This window comes from Sorex fumeus, unplaced genomic scaffold (genome assembly GCF_029834395.1).
Source record: "Sorex fumeus unplaced genomic scaffold, SorFum_2.1 ptg000063l, whole genome shotgun sequence".
In the NCBI taxonomy this organism is placed as follows: Eukaryota; Metazoa; Chordata; class Mammalia; order Eulipotyphla; family Soricidae; genus Sorex; species Sorex fumeus.
Window position 1 is genome coordinate 14,684,116 of NW_026606120.1, and position 11,812 is coordinate 14,695,927.

Below are 11,812 nucleotides of genomic sequence, written 5' to 3' on the forward strand. Positions count from 1 at the left end.
TGATGAATTTTAACAAGTTAGAGAATTTGCAGATATGGAGGTTTTGATTTGTGAGGATGCCTGTGGTCTTTTTTTTTTTTTTTTAATCCTTTTTTGCAATTGGTGAAGTCGACATCAAGCCGTCTGGCCCGGTGCATGGGAGGAGCTATTTTGCCTTCCTGAACTGGAAGAAGTGTGCTCCCTGCGCCCCCGCGGCTCTGGCAGCGAAGTCTCCAGAGGTGCTTTACCCTGGCGCCGTGGGTTTGGCGCGCCCTCTGAGAGCACATGTCCGTACACCACGACGACGACGACACTTGGTGGGTGTGACTCGAGTTGCTCACAGGCAGCCCCGGGGAAGGGCAGGGAGAGGAGGGTGGCCTCAGTGTCCACTGGGGGGACCGGGGCCGGGCACATGGGGCCCGGTGTGTGTCTTGGGGACTGATGTGTAAGCGAGGGTTCTCGGCTCCTGTGCCGGGGGTGCTGAGTGACGCGGACCCCACCCCCCTTGCAGGCCGAGCAGGCGGCCAAGGTGGAGAAGATGCGGCAGAGCATCCTGGAGGGGCTCAGCTTCTCCCGGCAGAGCCACCCACTCCCCTTCCCGCCGCCCGCGCCGCTGCCCTTCTACCCTGCCTCCGTGTACCCGCGCCACTTCGGGCCCGTGCCCCCTGCCCAGGGCCGCGGACGGGGCTTCGCAGGTGAGTCTCCCGGGCGAGGCCCCTTTGCGGAGAGCGGGCAGCGACAGGCATTCCCGGGTAGGGTGCTGTGCCCGTCAGCGATGTCAGGCCCGAGTTGGGGGGGGGGGGGGCGGGGGTTGGCGGCTGAGCGGGTCGACACGCCCCAGCCCCGCCGCTCATCTCGTCTTCTCCCGCCCACAGGAGTCTGTGGCTTTGGAGGCCCCTATGGGGAAACCGTGGCGACGGGCGCATACCGTGCCTTCCGCGCGGCCGCCGGACACTGCGGAGCCTTCTCAGGCGGGGACAGCAGCAGGACTGGCAAGCCGCAGGGCGGTAATGACGGCACCCCTCCCCCGCGCGCTCTGCCCACCCTCCTCTCCTCAGCGTCCCCCCAGCAGGGCGGGGCCCCCTGAGTCCACCAGCTGGTGGCAGCTGCCAGGTCCCACCCAGGGGCTGTCTGTGTTGTTCCCCGTCCCGTCCCCGGCTCTTGCATTCTTGTAGGTGAGGGAGAGTTCCTAGGATTCAAGTGTTCCTGGGATTCAAGGGCATGAGTTGACGTTGGGGTGGGGGGGTCGCCCCGCCCCCATGCCGGAAGCACAGCTGGCTGTTGAGCCCCAGGCAGAACCAGACTGAAAACTTTACTATAGTTTGTTCCCTGGAAACTTTGGTAGGGAGTTTAGATACTCCATGAGTCTGTTAAAAGCATTGGTGGCAGACCCACAGACCGGGATTCGAAGGCTTAGCTTGGGGACGATGTCGGGGGACCGTGCCCTAAATGGAAGCCTGTGGCTTGTGGCCTTCCGGGTCAGCTCCTGCCAGCGGGTCTGCGTTCTGGGGTTCTCTGAAAAAAACCCAGGCGGCCTGCCTGGACCCCAGGAGGGTCTCCCCCAGCATCATCATTTAGGGGGAGGGAGGCACCTCCAGGAAGCGGTCTGTGGGGTGACACGGTTGAGTGCAGCCCCGCTCCCCCCTGGCTTGCTGGGGTGAACACGGGGAGAGGAGGGTGGTGGTGGCGCCAATACTCCGCACTCCCTACAGCGGGCTCTGCGCGCTCGCTCGCTCGCTCATGCTCTGACCCACTTGCACAGGGATGTGCCCACGGGTCTGTAGACGCGGGAGGGAGCATAAGTCGTACAGTGTTGGACCCTCAGCCCTCAGCCCACAGGCACTGTCCCTTGGTCGCCCGGGGGTGGGGATAGGGTCTTCAGCAGCTGCCTGCCAAAAAAGTGCAGTGCCCAGCGCTCTGTTCTATTTTTTTATCATGAGTGTTGTTTCCAGTTAATTTGAGAATTTTTATAAGACAGAAACCCCTCGAGGTGATTTACAAAGCTGGGTGAAAAGAGTTGAAAGACAATGAGAAGGACTGGGCTCCTGGGTTCGGTGCTTGGTGGTAGTAGTTTCGGAAGGAAGATTTGCACCGTGCGGGGTGGACGGACGAAAGGTCCATCTGTGTGTGCATCGAGCCCCCACCACGTCGCCCCTCATGCACTCACTTATTATGGATAAGCCTGCACCGGTGTCTTCCAGGTACGCTTTGCACGGGCAGGCTGTTCAGTCACACCATCGCACACATACGCTGCACCAGGCCAGGGGCCTCAGACAGCAGAAGGGGCTTCATGCGGAACCTAAGCCAGAATGGGAAGGACGGTGCCTCTTTCTCCACACCCCTTCATTCGGCGGCTCTAACTAACGCCTTTGCTTGTCCGTCTTTTGTGCAGGAATCCAACCCATACCTTCTCAGGGAGGGAAGCTGGAAATAGCGGGCACTGTGGTTGGCCATTGGGCCGGGAGCAGACGGGGCCGTGGGGGCCGGGGCCCCTTCCCCCTCCAGGTGGTATCTGTTGGAGGACCTACTAGAGGGTGAGTTCCGAGCAGAGAACATATTTCTAGAAATTTCTAGAACAGCCTCCTCTCCTGCTGGCTCTTTGCAATCACAAGTTTACTTTGTATCTTTATTCGTAATGCTGTTTAGCATTTACACAGCGTTTTGTTGTCTGTAGCATTATATCATCATCTAGACTACTGATAATGCTTAACACTCACAGGCTGCTCAGTTAACCGTTTTGTAACTGTTAAACAAAAAGTTAGCTCTATTTTTTTCTGGGGGGGGGGCACCCAGCCACCCAGCAATGCACAGGGGCTACTCCTGGCTCATGCACTCAGGAATTACTCCTGGGACCATAGAGATGCTGGGAATCGAACCCGGGTCGGCCGCGTGCAAGGCAATCGCCCTATCTGCTGTGCTATTGCTCCGGCCCCGAGTTAGGAATTTTAAGTGTTTTTGTTTCTCAAATGGAATTGTCTGGTCATGAACCCTTTGCCCCAATCCCTACCCCAAATAAGGGAGGGATTTCCTTGGGAAACATCTTGGGGTATGGTGGCGATTTAGTGAGCTCGAGGCTTTCTTCCTATAGCGTGAGATATGACTCCTTAAGCTGCTTGGCTGTTTTTTTTGTTTGTTTTTAACTTTTTTATTGAATCACTGTGAGATAGACCCTTAATTTATACAAAGCTGTTCATGATCGGAAGTTATACAGTATTCCAACACCCATTCCTCCACCAGTTACATTTCCCAGCACCAGTGTCCCCAGGTTCCTTCCCATCATCCCCTACCCCCTGCCTGTCTCGGTGGCAGGCATACTTTTCTTCCCCTTCATCTCTGTCTCTCTGTCTGTCTGTCTGTCTGTCTCTCTCTCTCTCTCTCTCTCTCTCTCTCTCTCTCTCTCTCTCTCTCTCTCTCTCCCCCCCTTTCTCTTCCTCTCTCGCTCTCTCCTTTCGGGCATTGTGGTTTGCAGTATTGATGCTGAAAGGTTCTCTGATGTTATTTTAAATGTGTGCCTGTTGCCTGCAGCAGGTCCCATCCTGTCTGCTTTGTCCCCTTCCTCTCGCTCAGGCGTCCCAGAGGAGTGATCTCCACGCCTGTGATCAGGACCTTCGGGAGAGGAGGAAGGTACTACGGCCGCGGCTACAAAAGCCAGGGCATGATTCAGGTAATGACCCGCAACGTGCTCGCCACGGCTCCTGGGCCCTCCGCGCCTGCTTGGGAAGGCGGGGTTGCTGCTGCCCACGGGTCCCACCCTCTGCTCTCTGGGCAAAGTGCAAGCCAAGTTCACACGCTGCTTTTCAGGGTCTTTATGTTGTGAAGCCTGGTTGCCCTAAAGAGCATTTCAGATTGGAAAAGAATGGGGCACCTGGAAATGCTGAAACGCCACCTTGACCCTGCCGTCATTGGCGGGAGCTTCACCCTCAGTCAAAGTTGGCACACCTCTGGGGCTGGAGCAATAGTACAGTGGGGAGGGCATTTGCCTTACCTGCGGCCGATCCGGGTTCGAATCCCAGCATCCCATATGGTCCCCTGAGCACTGCCAGGAGTAATTCCTGAGTGCAGAGCCAGGAGTAACCCCTGTGCATCGCCGGGTGTGACCCAAAAAGGAAAAAAAAAAAAAAAACAAAGTCGGCACACCTCTTGCTCCTCAAGCTGAAAGTCGAGCATTATTGTTCTCCCGTTTAGATGGTGCAGTTCAGCCTGTTCTCAACTCTCACTTGTCACACTCCCCACCAAGTCATATTTGCCACCCCAAAAAGAAATGCCTGTATCAGGACCAGGACAAGAGCGGGGAGGGCACTCGCCCTGCACGTAGTCTACCTGGGTTCGATCCCTCGCATCTCAGATGGTTCCCTGAGCATGGCCATGGGTGACGCCTGCGCGTAGAGCCGGGTGTCAGCTGTGAGCATCTCTGGTTGTGGTTCAAAAAGCCCCGAAACCTCCCTTCTAAAAAAAGGGAGAGATCCAGTATTTGGAAACGCTGCACAGCGATCACCGCTATAAGTCTTATGTGATTAGAATTTAAGATCCACTTTCTTAAGCAACTATCAAATAAGCATTGTGGATCGTGATGCCAGGCCATTGGTTGGACAGACAGTTTCCGTTCTCTTGGGTGTACTCGATGGAACTCCTGCATCAGTAGTGATTTAGGGGACAGCAGACTGTTCCCCAGAGGCCGGCCCACTCTCCTCAAACCAGCACCTGCCTTTATTTCTGATTTTTTTTTCCCACCCTCTTCAAGTCATAAAATGTCTACTTGATACTTCCTGATACTTCTTCTTGTTTAGTCTTCATATCTGGGGCAGGTTTTCCTTTATTTCCACTTTCGAGGTGGGGGGGGGAGGCGGCATACCTGGTTTACTCTTCTTTGTGGGGGGCACACCCACCTGACTTTCTGCTCAGGGGTTGTTCCTGATGGACTCGAGGAACCCTGTGGGATGCCTGGGAGTGAACCCGGGCCGTTTGCATGCAACGCAAGTGCCCTACTGGTTGTACTTTCCCCCCGTTCTTATTTCAACTTATTCTGCAACTTTTAAAGCTTCCTTGCTGGCTTTCTCATTGGGCGCTCCGTGAATGCTCACGCCCCCTCCTGAAGGCAGAGGATGAGCCTGCTGGCTTCCTGCCTCGGCTCTGTTCCCCATCCTGGAGGCTGTTGCTCCTGGCCCTGCATTTCCAAGAAAGCCGGGGCATGCCCTGGTTCTGTCTGTGGCTCACTTTTAGGCAGAAGTGGTGAGGCCAGTTCTAAGAGGCTTGGCAGCAGGCCACACCCCCTGTGCTCAGGCACATTTAGAGGGGCTGGTAGGACTGAGGCATTTAGAGCATCTGTGGGGTTGGGGCGGCGGGTGATGATGTTTGCAAACACATGCAGATTGCTTTTCCTTGCAGCCCTGTGTCCCTTTGGGGAGACAGTGGAGAGCCCCTGCTCCCTCCTCACCAGGCCAGAGCTGCAAGAGCAGGTGGGCAGCTGCAGGGTCAGCTCACCGTTTCCTGCCTTCCTCCTGCACAGGGCAAACCTCCTTATGCTGCTTCCGCTGAAGAAGTGGCCAAAGAGCTGAAGTCAAGAGCCGGGGAGACCAAGTCCTCCGCTGTGTCTTCAGACGGGTCCCTGGCGGAAAACGGGGCGGTGGCTGAGGAGAAGCCAGCTCCCCAGATGAATGGGACTGCAGGTGACGCCAGGGCCCCCAGCCACTCGGAAAGTGCCTTGAACAATGACTCTAAGACGTGCAATACAAATCCTCACTTAAATGCACTAAGCTCAGACAGTGCTTGCCGCAGAGCCGACACTCTGCAGGCCGCTGTCTTAAAGAAAGAAGAGTAAACTTATTTTTTATAGAGGGTGAAGGATGCTGGAAGGGTAAGGATTTAGGAATATCTGGAGAGAGAGCGAGCCTACAGTTACGTACATTTTTTCCTTTCCGTAAGAGAAAAATGAGGACTTTGGAAATTCGGATCCCTCTTTGATATCAGAGATTTAAACAACACATTTTTAGTTTTAACCAGTTGTAGTCAATGCTACAATAAAACAAAACAGAGAGAAAGAAAATGAAGAGCATTTGACTCCCACACTTAAAATGAAGTACACACAAAGTTTAAACTGGTTATGACAAAAGCCGTGTTTCTTGAACTATAAAGAAAACAAATTTTAGCAGTCTTTAAGTATATATAGCTTAAAATATCATTTTTAGCATTTGGCACCATATGTATGCCATTATATTTGATTTTGCATTACTGTTTCACAGGAAAGCTTTGTTCAAGGCTTTGATTTTTTATGATTATGGGAAAAATAAGGCACAACCACAATTTTCTTTCTTAAATCTCATCACTGTTGATGTGGTTATTTTGTGTTTAAAAACAAGTGCAACTATCAAAACTAAAAAAATTATAGAGTAATATTGCCGTTTGCTGATTTTCAATATACAGTACATCATACATACTTTACAAGCAAGTTAAATGGAGATAAAGTTGAAATCATAGAAGATGCAAATGACCTTTCAAAATCAACAATGTGTTCTGGAACTTTGTGACCTAATACCATGCCTCTGTGATCAATGAACTATGTGGTTTTGAATCGGATGTAGACCATTAGTGCTACTACTTGAGCTAAACTTCTGCATGGTTCATAATTTTTAAAGTGTGTAGTTAATATTATGCATGTTACCGTCCTTTCTTCCATTCTTACCAGTACGTGCCCATTTGCAAAACAAAAATGCTAATAATCAGTAATAGTCCTATAAAAAAATGTTAACTCTGTTTAGTCATTGATCTTGCTCTAACCTTTAAATTTTGTGATTATTGACCTCTGTTGCATTTATTCTAAACCCCCCAAAATTATCTAGCCGTTTCAAATATCGACATTCCCCGGTGTACTCACTGCTGTATGCATTATTGTTCTTCGTTGCTGTTTTATGCCTTCATATTAGCAAAATATGAAATTCTGTGAAAAACGAAAATCCCCTTTGATCTTTAAAAAACAAAAAACAAAAAAAAACCTCTCCCCCCCCACCCCTTCAGTAGCAGGAAACAAATTGCTTGTTCTTGAATTTACCCATCAAGAATTTAGTAGAAGCAGGTATACTTATATCATTTTGATGTTTTTGTTAATGTTTCCAAAAAATGTACTTTGAAATCAGAATCACTTCTTATTCGTTTTCATATAATTCTCCTGATGCTCTTCATCACACATTAGTGATCAGAAATGAGATGTAATTCCCCAACCCCTGCCCGCAAGACCTGAGTAGGACCTTACTGTAAGTTGAAGGGAGTTTTGCCCTAACTCATGGATTGTGCAAGAATGAACTGCTGTTGGGTTTGACTGATTGTAGACAGGTTGTGGTGTGGTGTATCTGAAGGCTATTGAATGCAACTTACAATGCTTAATAAAAATCTCTATTCTTTTAGTATAAAACAGGTTGTGTCTTTCAGTTCCTATTAAAAATGTGCATTTTTCCAAGGTTTGATTCAAACAACTACTGCCCCACTTGTCACATAGCCAAACGGTAGAAATTATCTTGCCCTTTCCAAGTAATTTCAGCATTACAGTTCAAAAGCAGGTTTTCCAAGGTGCATTGAAAAGCATGCTGATGCTGTGCCGAAGGCGTTACTGTCCTCCCGTTGGTCATTGATTTGCTCCAGTGGGCCCAGTAACGTCACAATTGTGAGACTTGTTACTGTGTTTGGCATATCGAATACATCATAGCTTGCCAAGCTTTTCCGGGTGGGCGAAATACTCTGGGTAGCTTGCCTGGCATTCCAAGAGGGGCAGAGGAATCGCTCAGGTCAGCCACGTGCAAGGCAAACGCCCTACCCGTCCTACCCGCTGTGCTATTGCTCCAGCTTCTAGTATTCAGACATCATGTTTTGAAAGAGCGGTCTGAGACTTGATTTTAGAAAACCCAAGGAAGAGGGCCTGAAGAGACAGAACTGGAATGGCACTTGCCTTGCATAGTGCCCGACCCCGGTTTCTTCCCTGCGCCCCATATGGCCCTGTCCACCCCCCCACCCCCACCCACCCACCAGCACCACCTGGAGTGATTCCCGAGTGCAAAGGCAGGAGGGAGCCCTGAACATTTCCCAGTGTGGCCCCAGAACAACAACAACGACCCCAAAAAAAGCCCGAAAAAGGAAGAAGTGCGATCCAAATTAAACCACGTGGTTAGCCACTGTCTTGCAGTCCTGCCCCCTTTCCTGCTGCCCCTGTCTGGAGGGTGGAGAGGAGCTGGCAGGGGTGCAGAGGGGCACCTGTGTCACCAGCCCTGGGGGCCAACGCTGGAGGCCAGGGAAAGGGGTGCGGGGAGGATCCTGGGGTGGGGACTTAGTTGAAAGCTCCTAAAGCACCCGGGGTGGTGGAGGGACAGACGGAGAGATCCCACGGGAAGAGGAGCCGAAAAGCCCCAAGGCCAGCTCCAGGGTATGCGCCCAGCTAGAGGGAAAGCCCGCGGGGAGGAGCGCGGGAAGCGCGCTTCCGGCTGGCGGGGCGGGGCGGAAGCGGGTGGGCGGGGCCTGCGTGCGGCGGAAGTGGGTGTGCGTGAGGGCGGGGCCTGCGCGCGCACGCGCTTTCCGCGGGCTCCGGCGCGTCCCCGCGCCTAGGCCCGAGGCGGCTGCAGACGCCGCAACCCGGTGCCGTCCGCACCGCGGGGACGGCGAGCCGGCAGGTTCCCGGATCCGGGACGCGCCGGACTCGGCACCGCCACTGCGGGACGGGCCTGAGCAGAAGTGGCCGGGACACTGCCGTCCCGACTCGCCGGGGCTGCGGGAGGATGCCGACAGCGGCAGAGCAAGTCCAGGCTGCCAGCTCCGTTTCTTTAACTTTTATTTTTGTTTGCGGGCACTTTCGGCGTTGCTTAGGGCGTGCTCCTGGCTTTGTGCTCGGGGTCACTCACTGCTGGTGGGGACCAGGGGAGAGCCAATGCTTGCTTCCGCGGGCTGAGCCCAGGTCAGAAGTGCCAGGTGCCAGGCCAGTGCCCCTACTCACTGTGCTTTTCCTAAAGAAAGCAGTTTATCTTATTTTTCTATACATATACAACAGATCGAATGTAGCCTGCCCACAGGGCAGAGTCTGGCAAACTCCCCGTGGCGTACCAAATATGCCAAATACCAGTAACAATGATGGGTCTCATTCTCCTAAAGAGCCTTGAATATAATCTCAGGGCTAGGATGAAAGAGACGTTACTGGGGCCTGCTCGAGGCAATCGACGAATAACAGGATGATGAAATGAAAAAAAAAATACAACAGAAAAGAGCCAGAAAATAAATAATAAGGGTCTGGGGCCAGAGTGATAGTACAGCGGATAGGGTGTTTGCCCTGCACTGACCCGGGCCGACCCGGGTTCAATCCCCTCGCATCCCATATGGTCCCCCGAGCACCACCAGGAGTAATTCTCTAGTGCAGAGCCAAGAGTAACCCCAGTGCATCGCTGGGTGTGATCCAAAAGCAAAAATAAATAAGGGCCAGAGAAATAGCACAGCAGGGAGGGCACTTGTCTTGCACACAGCCAACCCGGGTTTGATCCCTGGTATCCCATATATATGGTCCCCCATCTTGGAGTGGCCCAAAAACAAGACAGGAAGAAAAAGAAAAGAAACATGTGCTAAATGTATCAAAAGTATTTTCTAAAGTAATGTGTTTATTGTTACTTCTTAAAATATAGATAAACTGGGGCCTGTGTGATAAGTATAGCAGGGAGGGAGTTTGCCTTGCACTTGGCCAACCCAGGTTCCATCCTCAGCATTCCATCCTGACCACCGCCAGGAGTAACTTCTGAGTGCAGAGCCAGGATTAACCCCTGAGCATCACCAGATGTAACCCCAAAAGCCAAAAGATAGATAGACAGACTTCAATGAGACCCAAGGTTCAATACACTGCATACACATACACACATATACCAATTAAAAAAAAATAGGTATAAGCAAGGCAAGGGGAAAGAAGGGCCAGCTGAGGGAACAGTACAGGACATAGGGCTCATGACTTGTAAGCGCCCGGCACAAGGTCTATTCCTGGTGTCACTTGCTCTCCTGGATAGAGTGGACATGGCTCTGGAGACCCCCTCAAGCTTTGCAGGATGAGACCAGCTGGGGTTGCCCTAGTGGCCTCTGACACTTAGGCCACTTAGGCATGTCCTCTGGCCTTAGCAGGGAATTGCTCAGTCAGCTGCAAGTGGCCTCTGGGGGGCCCCCAAGCACTCTTGGGAGCCCTGCCCCACCCCTGCCACCAAAAATGAAAAGAAAAATCACCAGTGATTCCTCCACCCTAGGATCCCTTTTGCTAATACTTGGTCTCTGTCTTTCATATTAGTGCTATATGATGCTTTTGAGGTGGGAGGATTGGGAGGGGGGTAGTGGGGGAACTACACCTAGCAGTGCTCAGGGGTTACTCCTGGCTCCGCACTCAGGAATCACTCCTGACTTTGCTCGGGGATCAAAGCAGGTTCAGCCTGGAACCCACTGTGTTATCTCTCTGCCCCCCTTTCTTTGGTGCTTTTGTTCGTACTGACTGCCCATATGTGTTCGTTCAATGCTTCCCCACCTGGTATCATCTCATGGTCGTTTTTCCCTCCTGCTCCAGATTCTGCCATGACCCCACAGCATTCTTCAGCTGCTTGGTGCTGCCAAGAGCTGGTGTCAGGTGCTGGCATTGACACAGATTGGAGAGTGGTTCAGGTCTGCACTTGAGAGAACTTTTCAGACGAGGTACTCAAGTGTGACAGGCTGAGGGGGCCAGACTGATGTGACAAGGTGGCCCCTGAGCTGAAGAGGTGGGGCAAGCAAGAGGATGGAGAGAAGTTCCAGAGAGTTCTGGATGTGCCCATGTCGCCCCATGGCTCTGACAGATCTCTGGGAGGTCATGGAAGACAGGCAGGCAGGCCTGCGAGGGTGACTTGCATTCCCATGGGAATGCACAGACACCCCATTGCCTGTGGGGAAATGGGCCTCTGGTTTCTAGATACTTCCACTACTGCCCGTGAGGGGACTGCTTCCCTGCCTCGGATGATCCACCAGCAGAGAGGAGTTGAAGAAAGAGCTCACCATGCATGGCATGGCCTGCAGGATGCCAGGGTAGCCTGTCCCCCGTGGGGTTCAGTTCACATCCAAGTCTCCTGAGAATGCCTCATCCACCCACTGGCCCCCTCACACCTCGCTGTTATGACACTTTGTCCTTGTTTCCAGGAACTGAGGGGGAGGACAGAATTTTTTATTTTGCTTTTTGGGTCACACCCGACGATGCACAAAGGTTACTCCTGGCTCATGCACTCAGGAATTACTCCTGGCGGTGCTCAGGGGACAGTATGGGATGCTGGGAATCGAACCCAGGTTGGCTGTGTGCAGGTCAAATGCCCTACCCTCTGTACTGTCGCTCCAGCCCTGGGAGGACAGACTCCTGCTTTGGGCTCTAAATACGAGGCCTCACGCAGATGAGGAATGCCACCTCCTGAGCCACAACTCCCATCACCCCCAGCACATTTGAAGGTGGAGCCTTTGCACCTCACTCCCCATTTTCCAGGGCCACTGGTCCCAGGACCTCCTGCGGCCTGGCATGGCCACAGGTGGGCTGAGGACCACAGACGAGCTGCAGCAGGCTTCAATCCATGCAGCAGAGTCTTCTTCCTGTCCCCACTGTAGCTGGACCCTGTCCCCAAGCTCCATGGTGAGATGGTACTGGGGCAGTCTCATCGCAGGGGTAAACATGTTCAATTGAGGTACTGCTGGAGCAGAGTGGGCTCCACCTGACAGAACAGGATCCCCACAAGGGAGAGATCTAAAAAGAGACCAGAACAGAACTTCCCAGAGCCACACAGGGAGCAGGACCTCTGGCCTCAGAAGCCTGAAGCGGTGCCAC

The 11,812-nt window shown here is 52.7% G+C and overlaps 1 protein-coding gene across 1 annotated transcript in view; it reads left to right on the plus strand.

The window, feature by feature from the left end:
* Window positions 1–7,384, plus strand: part of FAM120A (family with sequence similarity 120 member A) — a 64,596-nt gene extending 57,212 nt beyond the window's left edge. Inside the window, exons 14-18 of the mRNA XM_056126817.1 lie at window positions 491–674; window positions 855–986; window positions 2,372–2,513; window positions 3,547–3,643; window positions 5,486–7,384. Of these exons, the coding sequence (XP_055982792.1) occupies window positions 491–674; window positions 855–986; window positions 2,372–2,513; window positions 3,547–3,643; window positions 5,486–5,797 (867 nt within the window). The 3' untranslated portion in view covers window positions 5,798–7,384. The remainder of the gene's footprint in view (window positions 1–490; window positions 675–854; window positions 987–2,371; window positions 2,514–3,546; window positions 3,644–5,485) is intronic.
* The last annotated feature ends 4,428 nt before the right edge of the window (window positions 7,385–11,812 follow it).